The sequence below is a fragment of the Anabrus simplex genome, chromosome 5 (assembly GCF_040414725.1).
Source record: "Anabrus simplex isolate iqAnaSimp1 chromosome 5, ASM4041472v1, whole genome shotgun sequence".
In the NCBI taxonomy this organism is placed as follows: Eukaryota; Metazoa; Arthropoda; class Insecta; order Orthoptera; family Tettigoniidae; genus Anabrus; species Anabrus simplex.
Genome location: NC_090269.1, coordinates 36,240,880 through 36,257,197, shown reverse-complemented (window position 1 = coordinate 36,257,197; position 16,318 = coordinate 36,240,880). Strand labels below are relative to the sequence as shown.

The 16,318-nt window shown below is 38.3% G+C and overlaps 2 protein-coding genes across 2 annotated transcripts in view; both read left to right on the top strand.

Moving 5' to 3' along the window:
- Dhc1 (Dynein heavy chain 1) overlaps nucleotides 1–16,318 on the top strand; it is a 443,578-nt gene that overhangs the window by 377,365 nt on the left and 49,895 nt on the right. The window lies entirely within an intron of this gene.
- On the top strand, nucleotides 11,878–14,793 carry LOC137500958 (uncharacterized). Its single transcript, XM_068227720.1, has 4 exons — nucleotides 11,878–12,013; nucleotides 12,115–12,246; nucleotides 13,505–13,716; nucleotides 13,806–14,793. The coding sequence occupies exons 1-4, from the start codon at nucleotides 11,944–11,946 to the stop codon at nucleotides 13,872–13,874; spliced, it is 483 nt and encodes a 160-aa protein (XP_068083821.1). The 5' UTR covers nucleotides 11,878–11,943; the 3' UTR covers nucleotides 13,875–14,793.

Here is a 16,318-nt window from a genome sequence, read left to right as displayed (position 1 = left end):
TCTTGTGGGACTAAATTCTGGAACCTCAGAATCTCCGAAAACTGTAAAAGTAGTTAGTGTGACATGAAGCCAATAACATTATTGTTGTTGTTATTATTATTATTATTATTATTATTATTATTATTATTATTATTATTATTATTATTATTATTATTATTATTATTATTATTATTATTATTATTATTTTATACATATCTCTGACAATCAGGTGAATAATGCACAACTTCCTCCAAAAATATACGAGATAAATCCAATATTTGACCACCTGTTAGCAAAATGTTTGGAAGCTTATACCCCTGATGGCAAAAAGTTGATGAGAACCTCCTGCTATGGAAAGGGTGGCTAGGGTGGAAAGTTTACATAACAAGGAAATGATCACGTTTCGGAATGGAATTATATAAATTATGCGAAGGCAAGACAGGTTATATAACATGACCTGCTTCCGCGTGTATCATAATGAACAGCTGTAAAAGACATAACACTGTGAAGACTGTAAATACTGTAAATATTACCTGTATTGTAGTGTAATATAGTCCCTTTATGTCAATTGTAGGGAGGCTATATAAACTTGATCCCTCGAAAGCGCTAACCAACATAACAGAAAATTTCGTGAGTATTATAATTTATTCCATTGTGCATCTTTTAAGTATATGTAAACTTTGTAAATCTACAATTTACATATACAGAAACATTTATTTCCAGGCAGAGATTGATATTAAACTGCCTAAAATATTCAGGTGAAAGTTACTGCATAAACAAAAACCAGAGCTTTGTTGTTAGGAAGAAGCAATCTTGATATCACAGTGTGAAAGCACTTAGTACGTTTTTGCACAAAGTATTGAAAAATTAAAATAATCAAATTTTTCAAGAATTAAATACATTATATTCAAGTAAATATTTCTCTTTTGGCCCTTCAATACCTCATTTTAGTCTAAGATTGTTTTTAATTAAGTAATTGAATATTTTCTTCAATCAGGGAAATCGCTCCCCACCTGACAGTGAGCTAGTGTGTACCGAGGTCCCCGCTTAAGGGGTTAAACCAGCTTTGGAAAAGGTTACGGCATTCCCTACAGGTGAGACACTTCTTTGGGTGCTAGGGGAACTGTGAAAAGTGGGTGACCAGTAATGAACACGCTGAAGGTGGGAATTATCAATATGATAACACTAGATAACACTAAGGAAAGTTTGAGAAATCGTATGGAGAAAGAGAATGCAGCAGTGATGGGACTGAACAAAGTAAAGTGGAAGGAAAAAAGGAGAAAAAAATTTATGAAGGGATACATGCTATACTGAAATGGCGGCCAAGAGGCAAGAAAATGGATCAGAGGTGCTATTAACCTTTCCACTCCCAAATTTTAATGACCAGGCAAACCCTCTGGGCTAGGTTACTTTAAAGGATGAAGCACTTTTACAGATACATTTTTAGTGATATTAATGGAGAGCCTCCATGGCTGAGGTGGCAGCGCGCCGGCCTCTCACTGCTGGGTTCCGTGGTTCATATCCTGGTCCTCGATGTGAGATGTGTGCTGGACAAAGCAGAGATGGGACAGGTTTTTCTCCGGGTACTCCCCGGTTTTTCCTGTCATATTTCACTCCAGCAACACTCTCCACTATCATTTCATGTCATCTGTCAGTCATTAATCATTGCCCCAGAGGAGTGTGACAGGCTTCAGCAGCTGGCACAATTCCTATACTCACCATTAGATGGGGCTTCATTCATTCTATTCCTGACCCGGTCGAATGACTGGAAACAGGCTGTGGATATTCATTTTCATTTCACTATTAATGGAATATATATCTACCTGTAGCCTCTGTGGCTCAGGTGGCAGTGCACCGGACTCTCACTGCTGGGTTCTATGGTTCAAATACCGGTCACTCCATGTGAGATTTGTGCTGGACAAAACAGAAGTGGGACAGGTTTTTCTTCAGGCACTCTGGTTTTACTGTCATCTTTCATTCCAGCAACACTCTCCAATATCATTTCATTTCATCTGTCATTCATTAATTACTGCCTCAGAGGAGTGTGACAGACTTCGGCAGCCAGCACAATTCCTATTCTTGCCGCTAGATGGGGGCTTCATTCATTCCATTCCTGACCCGGTTGAACGACTGGAAACAGGTTGTGGATTTTCATTTTTTTTATTTTTTTATTTTATATCTACGCCTTAGCTCCATTTTCCAATATGAAATCAGAGATGAGGTGAGATAGTTTACAGCATGTTTTTATGGCTGGATGTCCTCCCTCATGCTGACCTCAGTTGAGAAGCTAATGAAGATGAAATGAATGATGGTGAATGGAGCTGGGTAAGAAAGTGGATGGAATTGGCTGTGGGCTGTGAGTAAGAACTGTCCTGGCATTTAGTTGGAAGTGACAAAGGGAAACCATAGAAAACCATTCTCAGGACAGTCTACGGTGGAGTTCAAACCCACTCACCTCATGAATGCAGAGCTTGGCTCTATAGCCATAGCATGTTAACATGTACGGCTACTCCGTTCGGTGATACTATTACTGAAATATAATATAAAATTGGTGAGTCCAGAACTGGTATCATCAAAATTATCAACATTTGGGAAAAAATCGTATCTGAGGAGGCGGTGACAATTCCTCATAGATTCTTGTCTACCACTTTGTCTGACACTTTCTTGTTGTTCATTATCGTCCTCTGTACATTTTCCATCTTCCTCATCAAAATATTGCTCTCCGGAATCACTATATATGAGGAAATATTTAATTTTTTCATCAACAAGAGATGAATATATACTTCAAGATGCCATGACGGCTACATGATAGCGGGAAAGATGTTTCACTCCAACGAAGCCGAAATAATATCAGATCACTTTCAAAACATGCAAAAAGGAGTGGTGCATCTGCCATACAGAACTTCTTTGAACATTTCAACGGAAATTCAAAGCATGACATTATACCCCATACATATACAATATGAGCTCGGTGAAGTAGACACTGCACCAAAACATATATGTATGGGTTTGGCGCACAAGGCGCACGGCTACTCCATTCGGTGATACTGTTACTGAAATCTATGTATATAAAATAAGAGTTTTGTCTGTACATTGCTCAGAATTTGAAAAGAATTGTATTTCTGTATCGGTCATGTCCATAGTAACAAGAAAATGTACTTTTTACTTCTCCGTAATTTCTGTCTGTCTGTCTGTCTGTCTGTCTGTCTGTCTGTCTGTCTGTCTGTCTGTCTGTCTGTCTGTCTGTCTGTCTGTCTGTCTGTCTGTCTGTCTGTCTGTCTGTACACGCATCACGAGAAAACGGCTGAAGTGAATTTAAAGTCGGGGGATGACCCGCTACAATCTAGGCTATAAATCATTTTATTCACGCTGAGTGAAATGGTAGTTTAGGGGAAGGCCTTAAATTTTAAGTATCGAATATTTATATTATTAGCGGTCCTATCGATAAATACTATATAACTAAAGTTATATATAATTCAATTTCCAATCATTGATGTCTTACACATTTTTATCGTACCGGCTCTGATAACACAGATATTAATGAATTTGTATTTTTGTTGTTAAGTCTATATCAACGCCGAGCCACGAGAAAATGGGTTAACAGAATTTAATGCAAACCACTATATAGAGTCGGGGATAAGAAACTACAGTCTAGGCTGTAAATAATTTTATTTTCCCCGAGATAAAATGGTAGTTTAGGGGGAGGCACCTAAAATTTAATTTTAAATACCGGTACCTATGTTATTGGTGCTATCGAAAAGTACGGTACTACATAACAAAAGTTATAGACAATACAATTTCCGATCATTTATGTTTCATTCAGTTTTACTGTACCGACTATGATAAGAGTGGTATTTCAGAAGGCCTACAATATCCAAAGCGCTTAACACTGATCAACAATAACTTTACATTGACCATTGTTTGTTGTGATGTTCTTCATTTCTTATGATGCCGCTCAACTCCGATAGATGGCATTACTACTGCGTACCGAGTATAACAGCCTGACTGAACATTGGCGGGAAATAGCTGGGGAGTTGGAAAACTTTCTTCTTTAGCATGCCATTCCTCTGGTTCATACATTTTCTGATACTGCAGGTATTCGAGCTATTCAATCCCTACTCTGAGGCACTGATTGGAATGAGTAGTGTGGATATTTAACGGAATAATGACAGAGGAGTGTTCATGGCAGTCTGCGACCTGGTTGTTCCAGCTCTGGAACTTTGGACTGTTAGATTGGCACCGTAGTACTGTTCGTTGAAAGTGAGAAAGTGTGCGGTTTATCATTTGATCAAGTATTTTATGTGATAACATTGCTTTCAATCGCTACATTCCTACTGACGTTTTTGTAATGGCCTATGTTGAATTCAGTTAGAAAAGCCACCAAGTCAGTCTTTCTGAGAATCCCGTAGCGAAGCACGGGTACATCAGCTAGTATGATATAAAATTGGTGAGTCCAGAACTGGTATCATCAAAATTATGAACATTTGGCATTGATTGGTTTAAAGGCTAAGCAAAATGCAGATGAGAATGCAAAATGGAATGAAGGACTTGACGCAAGTGTACAGACTTCAGACCAGAAACAGAGAAGAGGATATTGAGTAATTCCTAGAAAAAATGGAAAGAGGAATTACTTTCCTTTCGATATGCTTTACATCACATTGACACAGATAGCTCTTATGATGATGATGGGATAGGAAAGGGCTAGGAGTAAGACAGAAGCGACCATAACCTTAATTGAGGTACCGACCCAGCATTTGTCAGGTGTGAAAATGGGAAACCATGGAAAACCATATTCAGGGCTGCCGACAGTGGGATTTGAACCTACTGTCTCCCGAATGCAAGCTCACAGCTGTGCAATCCTAACCGCATGGCCAACTCGCTCAGTAGAGAAATGACTGATGTGGAAGGGATAGTGAAGGCTGACTTAAATGTGCAGGTGGGAACTGAAAAGCTAGGGAAGGAAGAAGTAAATATGGGAAAAGAAGTGATTAAGGAAAATTTTGATCATGGGCAATACACTGTTTAGAAAGAAAAATAGTAGGAAGATTACAACATATGGTTGGGATGAAAGAAGGATAAAGTCAGTAATTGATGATTTTTTGATTGAAAAAAAAATGGTAGACAGTTATTGGACATAACAGCTCCTCTAGGAGGAGCTTTTAACAGAGACCATCAGCTAATGGTAGCAAGGATTGGAAAAAAGAGATAAAATAATGAAGGTGAGATAAAAAGCATATGTATAGAAATTAAAAGATAAAAACAGCACATGAACATTTTCAGGAGATCCTGAAAATCCAGACACAGAACTGGGAAGTGTGGAAGAGGAAATTGTCCAAGTTTAAAAGGTCATTTGTAAGTTGTGCAGAGAAAATCTGTAACAGAACATCTGCAAGAGTAAAAGAAAAGGAGATATCGTAGTGGATTGAGAAGTTGAAGGAAGCATGGCAAGACTGGAACAGAGATTTTTTAAAAAAGGAAGAAAGTAAAAGGAAATATCAGAAAAGTATAAGGAAATGTAAACATGTGGTAGCTGAAGAAAACTTGGGGTTGGCTCACATTAGATATGGAAGAGGATGCTGTATGGATTTATAAGAGTAAACACCAAGCTGCTAAAAGTGTAGGGCAGATACTAACACAGGCAGAAGAGATTGAGAAAAGATGGAAAGAGTATTTTTGACAACCTACCATATACACTAACATTCTTTGCCATTGAATAATCCCTACACCCTAATTTTAGGAAGGGAAATTTTGAAAAAATATTTTTGTAATTACTGTATTTACTTGTGTATTAAACCCCCCTTGGCTTTTCAAGACAAAGAAAATGAAAAATCAAATCTTGCATACAAAATCTTCCAACGTAATTCTTCACAGAAGAACAACAATTCCGCTTCAAAATGGGTACGAGCCTTATGCAGCTCTGATGACATCACACAAATTTGTGAATAGTTCCGTCCGTAAGACCCATACAACGAAAATGCATCGAAGTCATGCTGTACATCTGTGTTTCATAAGTAAGATATGTCTGCCTCTGTAGCGTAGGCCTACTGAAGCTCTGATAGGTGAATAGTTTCGTGTCCGACCCGCGCATTGCAACCAAACATCAGTCATGTATATAGGCACTGTGCAGATAGATCAAAATGCTATTACTAGCACTACATAGTGGCCCGTTCTGAAACAAGAGGTGAGGCGTAGTGCGTGAGTCTCAGTACAACATGTGTGACATTCGAACAAGTTGCAGGTTTAGTGATTCAATTCGGGGATGTAAGTTAATTGTCATGTAATAAAGGAAGAAACCTTGTTATCACTGGCAACAGGAACGGTGTTGAAGGGTTAATTTCGAATGGTTTCGGATACTTCACCAGAAAGGTCACCCGACAAACGTCTGTCACTTTGCCGCCTTATATCGTGAAACTTGAGGTAGGTAAGGTGTAGTTAGGTAACAATTTATAAAATTTATTTAGTAAGGATTACTTAATGCATGTTTGCTAAGTTGTACGCATTTTTATTTTGTGCTCAGGTTGACCAGAATCCTAATGTCTGTACCAGTGAATGTTCCTGTCCTGCCAGTGCCAGAGGAACTTGCAAACACGTAGCTGCGGTAGTGTATTACAGTATATAAATAATGAAGTGTTGTCTCCAAAACAGACCATCCGCAACAATGGGGAAAACCGAGCCCGAAAACAATGTCAACAGAAAAATATAGAAAAGGCAAACGTGTAGAAGAACTGTTCGGTAAAAAGACTTTGGAGACATACCTCCCCCCCCCCCCCCCCTTCGAATTAACTGAGAATATTTTAAAACACATCTCTTGCAGTCTTCGTACAATGCTTCGAGCAGAAGCAAGTACTGAAATCGAACAATCATGCAGGGCCTTAGTCACCTCACCGATAGACAGGGTAGGGAATGATGTGGTGAGAGAAGAATGTGAAGAAATTGTGACATAGCTATTACATTTACAAGTCTCTAATGATGTGCGCTTGCCAGACAAATACACCTTTCGCACTGTGAGTGACGAAATGTTTTTTACCAGCAAAGTGCAGGTTGATACAGATCATACAGATACAGATAAGAATATCTCCTAGCACGAAAGCAGATCGGATCAAAACTAGGTGACATAACTTTGATACTTTAGCTCTCGCACTTGTAACTGAATCTCCAATTGAGGGAGCTGCTTTGAACAATCTTTCTTACAGAAGTGAAATGGAAAGTGAAGCAATAGAATGCTATGGAAGTTCATTTGATGTTCGTGTTATTCAATGTGGGTTAATAATCCACAAGAAACAATCTTGGATTTGTGGATCTCCAGATGGCATAGTTCTCAAAGGAAATGTAGCTGACAGAGTGTTAGAAGTTATAGTTCAGTTATTATGAGTTTCGACTTGACATTTGAGCACTGTCTTTTGGTGGAGGGTAAGTGAATTAATTAACAGCCAATTATATGCAGCCGATCGCTCCAATAGAGTGTGTTAGACTCCAGTTCCGGTTAGCAGTGTTGTCGATCTTTTGTTTACTGTAACTACGTGCTATCAGCTGTGTGTTGTATTGTGCTCAGTTCTTTTGGCGGTCTTTGTGCTAGGTTGTTCATTTATATTTCATAGTGTAGAGTTTATAAATTTATTGTTTAGTACCTATTTTTAATAGTATACCGCGTTATATTGTAGTGAAATGTGTGTAAGGTACAATAGTGATCTAGTTTATATAGTAGCTTAGTTTAATATTTCGTTCGGTAGTTGTATAGTAGGTTAATTTTTTGCCCGTGTGTGAATTTGATATTCTATCTTGTCGACACCTATGTCTAAGGATGAAGCTCCCAAGAGAAGAAAGCCCTTCGGATGTGGAACTCTACTAAGGAGCCAGGCCCGGGAAATTGTTTGTAATGTTAGGGAGTCGTTCTTGACAAAGCACCAACAATGGTGGCTAGAAAGAATGAGTTGATTAAGTGGTTGAAGGAGCACAATATTTCGGTTCGCGATGACATCAGGAAGGGGGATCTCATGCATCTCTTGAAACAAAACAAGCCCCAGTGCCCAGTTTGTGTGGTGGATGAAATAGCCAGAAGGCATGGGCATAAAGTAGTTCACCTTCCACCATACCATTGCCATTTTAATGACATAGAACTGATCTGGGCCCAAGTGAAGGATTATGCAGCTGAGAATAACCAACTCTTCATAGTTTCGGGAGTTGAAAGACTTATTTTTTGAAGCCATAGGCCGTATAAGTGCGGAGGACTGGAGCAACGTTGCAAGACACATGAAATCCAAGATGATTAAAGCTTGGGAGAAAGAAAGTCTCACAGGCGGTTATGTTGAAGACTTTATCATCTCCTTAGGGTCAGGTGAGAGTGAAACCTCAACAGACGACGACAGTGCTGATAGTGACTCAGAAATGAGTGGTGTGTTCCCTTTGTAGGATTATTTCCTTCTGAATCTAATAGCAACGTGAGATCTTCTACATGATGACTGGAAATTTATCTTTATTTTCTCACGTTTTATCTGTTCGAGCATTGACATATTTTTATCTTGTAGCCTTATCCTAAATGTGTTGTGTATTATTGTTCATCTTATGTGATTCATGTATGTTGCTACAGAGAATAACTGATTAACTTATATTCCAGTATATACATTTCCGTTCGTGTTGTGTATCGTAAATCAGCTCTTTGTATTCGTAGTAATTTGGCACCACTGTCTGACTTCCGGTTAACTGTCAAGTCGAAACTCATAAAAACGGAACTATAAGTATCCATCTTTCTGTAAAGATAAACGAATGGTAGATGAATCAGGAAATGTGCGAGTACGTTATCTTTACTTTGATGAGCAAAATAACATACAGTTAAAGACAAGTCATATGTATTACACACAAATACAAATACTGATGTATGTAACTGGCTTGGGAAAATGTGATCTCTATGTATATAGCAAAGCACAACAGTTGACAATACCTATTTATCAGGACAATAAGTATGTCGATGAATGTCTCCCAAACCAAAATGACAAAGTTCTATTTCAATAATTACTTGCCAAAAATTGGCAGTATTCCTAATAAGAATAATAATAATTAAGTATTTATTTGTCAATTTTTGCTTGTTGAACGTTGAACAGATCAAAATGTAAACAAAGAATATATAAACCAAACTGATGGTAGAACTACTCTCAAACTATTCTTTAATTATTGGAGGTTGCAAATTCGTTAACACGCAACACATATCCACGATGTCATCCACGTGTGAAAAAAGTTCTGCTGGCAATTTATGTAATATATTGTATATTTTGATTCTTTGAATACACCTATCCACGTGAATTCTAACACTCGCATTATTGTAAGTACTCTCAACTTCCTCAGCTGTTAATCTCCCGTCATGTAAGAACAGTGGTGTCATGATTACAACACCGCGGCCAGATAAGTTAGTTTTGATGCCAGGAAGTTCTTTATCAGCCATGACCTCATCGCCAGGTTGAAGGACCACTGTTGGTTGTTATGAATGAGTCGCTAGCTCTTCCACCGTAACATTTAGATTTAAAGGCGATCATACCACTAGGCGTGACTGCAATTAAAACTTTTGCAGTGTAGAAACCCTTGTATTGAGAATAGAAATACACTCTCTGATCTACTTGGGGAGGCTGTTCAACCCAAAATCCATCCAGTCAATAATGACCTGACAATTACCGTAATTTCTCTTAAATGACGGAGTCATTCTTTCTTGAACACTTTCCTTACTAGGCCAGAATACGAAATGATTCGTATGCAGTGCCAGTTGCATAAGCACGGTCGTAAAAATACGTGAAATTGTTGTCCTGTGAACACCGAATAGCACTCTTAAAGCAGAATGGACAGTCCAGTTTTCATTTTCACTAGGAAAATCAATAATCTGGTTTCTTTACATAATTTTGAAACGTTACAGTTTGGTAATAATGCAAGCAGCAAGGCAAAGACGTTGAAGTTCGCACCTGTTAAATCACGCATTTGTGTATTGTTCCTTATGGAACTGTAGCCTTGGAAACCTGGACCCTTGATGTCTGCATGATCGCCTTCCATTCCATGAATTTTATCATGTTTCATAATGTCCCCTCCCAGACCGAAATTAAGCGGAATACATGCTTGTGTATTTACATCGTTTTCATTTATTGGACAAGAAAACATAAAGTCTGAAAAATGAAAATCAGATGCATCTGTTCCCATGGATGCATCCTTGGTTATGTTACTTGGGCAAACTATACTTCGATTCTTCCTTTTTTAATCGCTTGAGTTTTCTGCAAAACCGCTATAAACTCGGTCCCAGCAACACATTCCTCTTCTTGTATTCATCCGGAAATATTGTCGGAACATAGACTGGACTTAGTGGGTGTCTAGATCTTCTGTTTCTGATGAAATGTGCACTACACATTCTTGAGTAAGTCGTAGGTTGCCAAAGTGATCCATCAGTGCTAAAAATTAAAACCAAAATTAAATTAAATTGGTTCAATTGAACTTTTTGCAAACACGTGCAGTGTATGGCTACTTACTTCGTTCAGTAAACTGCTTGTATCCATCGCCTCCTTCGGTCCACTTCTATCGCTCGTTTTGGAAAGAAAACAATAAAATTGTATAGTCCTCTCCGTGTAAGGACGTACACTAAGGGTGCAACCTTACCCTTTCTCCCCTGTAATATTAAGGTATTGGTTTATAGTGACTTTTCTTGCTGTTGGGTCTTTTTCAGTGTCGGTAACCATACAGTTTAGGGACCCTACTTGCCGATACGACGTCTTACTGTTACCGTTAATCTGGCACGTTGGCAACGTTCAGTCACTGTTCTAGCGTGAATTGTGTGTTGCCACCGCATTGCCTCTAAAGTCACTAGCGATACATTTGCGAGAATATTTAAAGCATATTTTCTTTTTCTGTGGGATTGTAAATCTATTTGGCTAATACCAGGTAAGTAGAATTGTGGCATGTTCGGATAATGCATTTAATAACATAGTTTGTGTGAAATGATGAGCACATCATTTTATTAATTACGTTCCTATTTCGTCCCATACTTATACGAACAGAATTCGATTGGGATGTCTAAGAAGGAAGAAAAATCTGCAAAAACTCCTCCGAAAAGGAAACCAAGGTTACGTCCTTTACAAGCTTCAGGTCAAGAAATGCTTGTACATTGCTACGAGCAATTGAAACAGGAAGACGACGAAGAAGGTATCAGTCGTAGTGATACGAAGCTAATGGCAAGAGTTTCATTATTAACTGGGGTAAGTGTTCGTTTTTATCTTGTTTCTATGATAAGTTTCTGGCATAATGACAATCAGTTGAAAAGGAGCAGTATTTCATTCTGAACCTAACCTAACCTAACCTGATCATGTAGGCCTAGGCCTATACCGGTACCATGTCTTGTGTCGACTTCGATACGGTTCGTAGACTTAACCTTTGTGTATTCATGTTGACTTATGGTATATGTGTATGTAATATATTTCTGTGTGTGTATTCTTACAGTGTAGTTTCGGTTTAGTCCGAAAAGTAATAGGAAATTTCAAGAAGGGAGTTGAATTTTCTACACCAGGTAAACGCCGAAAGCGTGAACATCCAGTGACCGGCATAGACAGTTTTTCTAAGGAAGCGATAGCAAGGTTTATTTATGATAAATTACATAAAGGTAAGGTGACTTCATAAGGAATCTATTGCAACATTATTTATAGAAATTGGCACGCAGGTGAGATAAGCTCCCAGAAATGTTTTGTGCATGTATTGTCATACAGCTCTTTTGAGTCCCTTGTAACTCTCTTTTTTCTTCCCACAGGAGAAGTCGTAACTGTAAGAAAGATTTTCGACCACATGAAAGCAAATTATGACACTTATTTGTACAAGGGCTCCGAAACATCATTAAGAAGAATTTTGAAGGCCATGGGGTTTGTGTGGAGTAAAGGTGATCCCTATGCGTATGTTAGAGAAAATGAAGACATTTGTTTTAAGAGATCCTGTTTTCTGAGGGAATACATGCGTAATAAGGACAGTGAGAAACCAAAACCTGTTGTTTTCTTGGATGAGACTTGGATTTTTATGAATGGTGAATATATATGTTATATATTACATTTTATATTTAAAAAATCTTGGAATAATTTATCTTCATCAGGTGTCTTTGGTTTCAATTGTGCATTTGTCTTTCAGGGTCACCCACATACTCCTGGAATAAACCACACAAATCTGGACATGATGTTCAAGGAGTAATTCGTCGACCTGTGTCTGAGGGAGGAAGACTGGTTATTGTTCATGCTGGAACGAAGGATGGCTTTGTACCTGGTATGTTCTTAATTTATTTTACTTCATTTTATTGTAGTGAGGTGATCTCTCTTTACATAGTTATGAGGGTATTTAGGGTTTGTAGTACGGATGCAGGGGGGGGGCACATAAGTCTCTGATAAGACCCCAACTTAAGTACAGTTCCTGTGTATGAGACCCTCACTGGGATTACTTGGTTTGAGAATTGGAAAAGTTCAAAAGACAGAAGCACGATTTGTTGTGGGTGATTTCTGACAAAAGAGTAGCGTTACAAAAATTTTGTCGGGTTTGGGCTGGGAAGACTTGGGTGAAAGGAGACAAGTTGCTGGACTAAGTGGAATATTCCGAGCTGTCGGTGGATAGGTGGTGTGGAATGACATTGGTAGACGAATACGTTTCAGTGGTATTTTAAAAGTAGGTAAGATCACAGTACAGTGCTAAAGTTGATGAAAAGTGGGGCAAATATTTGTTTTTTTTTTAAGAAGGGAGTTAGGGATTGGAATAATTTACCAAGGGAGATGTTCAATAAATTTCCAAATTCTTTGCAATTATTGAAGAAAATACTAGGCCTATCCCTGAAACTACATCTTCTGTCCTAAGTGCAGATCAGTGGTGACTGATTGATTGAAATTGACTGGCACTAGGTCGGAAGTGGCATTATAACTTACCGCTCATTGAGCTCTGTACGTGGTTTTTGATTTTGACTTCTCCACTGTTATTAAAAAGACTTGCAGGTATTCACTTTAGGCCAATGATTAACCTTAGAGAGGTATTTCAATCAAAACTTACTCAGTGTATTTTCATATAATATTACTGGATATTTGTATCAGTAAATTACTTGTATTGTAGGCCTATTTATTATGTTTATTCTGCATTCGACAATCTCCACCTGAATCAGTGCTTGATACCTGACTGTTGAACACCTTCCAAGCTTCTTATTTCTTACTGCCTGATATAGGTTCAGTGTTCGCAGCAATTACATTTGTTCTAAGGTATTGAAATGGGTGTTTATACTTATATCTTTTATGCAAGTGATCGTGGACTTCTAATCCAGATATAGGCCTACTAATGGAGATACATTCATGAGAGATGTTACGATAAAGTAGTGTAAGTAGTAATTAATTGACTTCATCATCAGGTGACTTTGCTACACAGTAGTTGGTTTTACTTAAAATCAGACAGCTTTTTGTATCATTCAACAGAAATCACATTTTTTATTAATAGGCCTATACTTTTTTTAGAACAAATAACTTCATACTAAAACTTAAAATTCTTACAGGTGCTGATTTGATATTTGCTACAAACTTGAAGAGAAATCAGGATTACCATGGTGCTATGAACAGTGAGAAATTTCAGATGTGGGTGAAGACGCAATTAATCGTAGGATTAAGAAATATAGGACCCTGTGTTATTGTAATGGATAATGCACCATATCACTGTAAGCTTGTTGAGCATCAACCAACAACGAAATGGAGGAAGGATCAATTAGTGGTAATTATACTTAATTGAATATTTCCTTCTACTGAATGATGTTTAATGATGTTACAGAAATTAATTTTTATTTTTCCTTTAATTTACAGTCATGGTTAAGAAGGCCAGCGCCTCGACCGTTTGAGCCACTCAGCCAGGTGTGGAGGCTAGAGAGCTGAGTTTAAGTAATTGTCGAACATCAACTAGTTATAAAGATACTGATTGATTAAACTAATACAGTAATTAGAATAACCTAATTGACTACCTACTTACAACCTAGGTACTTTGGAATTGTGTTCTATCTTTTTAACACTGCAAATAAATCCATGTATTGTTTAAAACTCCCTGTAAGAAGAGGACAGTGGATGCGAATAGGTATTATTTTCAAATGAGCTGAGCTCGAGAGTCCATTATAGCATACGATTTTTTCAGTGTACCATGACTCTGTATGTATTGCTTCAGAGGAAGTTCGGCTCCCCGCCAATGTCCAGTGTACCGATAATGAACCATGTGTGTGTTGTGTCTCACTGATCCATGACTGCGTACGATTCTTTCAGTGTGCCATGATTCACTGTGGCTCACTGCAGCGAAAGCTCGACTCCCCGCCAGTGTCCAGTGTGCCTATAAGGAGCCGTGTGTGTCGTGTGGCTCACTGAGCCGTGATTGTGCATGATTTGTGTGCCATGAGCTTGCCGTTCCTGTGAATCGATTCACTCGGACACTGAATGAATCGATACACTGCTTCGAATCAAGCACTCAGTAGCCTACACTAGTAGAGGTACATAGTACATTACCATTAAGATAGATAGCATTGCAAAGTAATTTGTCTTTACCATAATAACAATAATAATAATAATAATAATAATAATCGTATGGCCTCAGCTACCATGTGCAGACATTTCAAGTTGACGCCATCTGGCTGTCTGCTCGTCAATTTTGACGTTCCGTTATACTCTAGGCCCACTAGATGGCAGACCGAGTAAACCGAAACTCTCTTGGGCGTCTGTGGCTGAGATTTAATGAATTTTGTCGGGTAAACACCAAATGCGTCACCAGAGATCTTTTACATGCCGACATCGTACGACATGAAGTGTCGAATGGACTTTTTTCTGCCCTTCAAAAATCCGACTACCTCTGCCGGGTTTGAACCCGCTATATTGGGATTCGGAGGCCGTCACTCTACCACTGATCCACAGAGGCAGCTGTCTTTACCATGAAATACATCGTCGTCGTACATGACTGAATTACTATCAATATATCTTAGAGAAACTGTAATGTACATGAAACCGAAATTGAGTTAATTTCCACGATACATTCTTCCTATATAAAGGAGACCATGTAGCTTATCCACCTTCATTTCAGCCACATAAATATTCAGCAAAAATTGCAAAATCACATTAAAGGACAAATACAATTTTTTAAGTAGAAATAGTCTGGAACATAGATTAGTGAGGTTGGACATCCTGCGCGTCATCATTCAGGAGTCGCTGTTGAACATACTGTACTTGTCAAAACTAGTAAGTTTCTATTTTACACAATAATAGTGAAATGTTGATGAAGACGACATACACCCAGCCCCCGTGCCAGAGAAATTAACCAACGGTGGTTCAAATTCCCCACCCTGTCGAGAATCAAACCCACACCCTGTGACCAAAGGCCAGCACGCTAACCATTTAGCCATGGGGCCAGACAATAATAGTGAAAAAGCATGTTCACTGCAGCTATTGTTGACAGGATATTTCTTCTCTTTAAAGAACAATGAGTACCACGAATTAATATCCTGTTTTGTTGATTCCTGTAAACTTTGTATGTACGGTTTTGGTTCGCCAGTTCCTAGCGTATCTACTGAATGAAAACTTTGTAGACCAATGGATTCAGTTTTATGTTTATTGCCTTCAGTCGTCACGACAGTTTTTTCAATGACAACAGTCGCTCAATTACAAATCCTGTCAAACCTAACCTAACCCTGCGACAATCAGTGGTTTTCGATGGATCACTACCTAACCGGTCATTATAATTTGTTTTCGGTGGATCACAACCAAACCTGTCCCTATCAGTGGTTTTCGGAAGAATACAGTGGTTTTGTCACAAGTCAATACAGACTCTTGAATCAATGTGTGAAAATGGGAAAGTGTAGAAAACCCTCTTCAGGAATGCCAATCTCTAAGTCCATAGTCTTTTCAGCGTTGTCACACAGCTGAAATTCACTTTAGAAGTAATTGTAAAAAGTCGTATATAGGCTCTACAGATACATAGTACATTACCAATTCCATCTCGATTGCTATGATACGCACACTGCATAGCGGTTTTGCTCTATAGATAAATCATATTATAGTGAAAAAAAATTTGTTTAAAAAAAAAAATCTGTCTGGCATGAAGGTCCAGAAGGAAAATACTTTCATTGAATTCTTATTTATGTGCTCACCACCCTAGTAGGTTTAAATAAACCTTATAAATACGTTGTAAGACCCATTCTCGAATATGGATCTGCATGTTGGTTTAATAAATTCCCTAGAGAAAGTTCAAAGAAGAGCGATGCGTTTCGTAACTGGGAATAGAAGGAATACCATTAATTGGGAAAGTCTTGAATCTAGAAGAACTAGAGCTCGCCTGTGTGGTCTTT

Coding starts and splice junctions, on each gene's coding strand:
- LOC137500958 (XM_068227720.1), top strand. CDS start 11,944: ATGCGTAATAAGGACAGTGAGAAACCAAAACCTGTTGTTTTCTTGGAT. Junction 12,014..12,114: donor GACTTGGATTTTTATGAATG/GTGAATATATAT, acceptor TTTGTCTTTCAG/GGTCACCCACATACTCCTGG. Junction 13,717..13,805: donor GGAGGAAGGATCAATTAGTG/GTAATTATACTT, acceptor TTTAATTTACAG/TCATGGTTAAGAAGGCCAGC.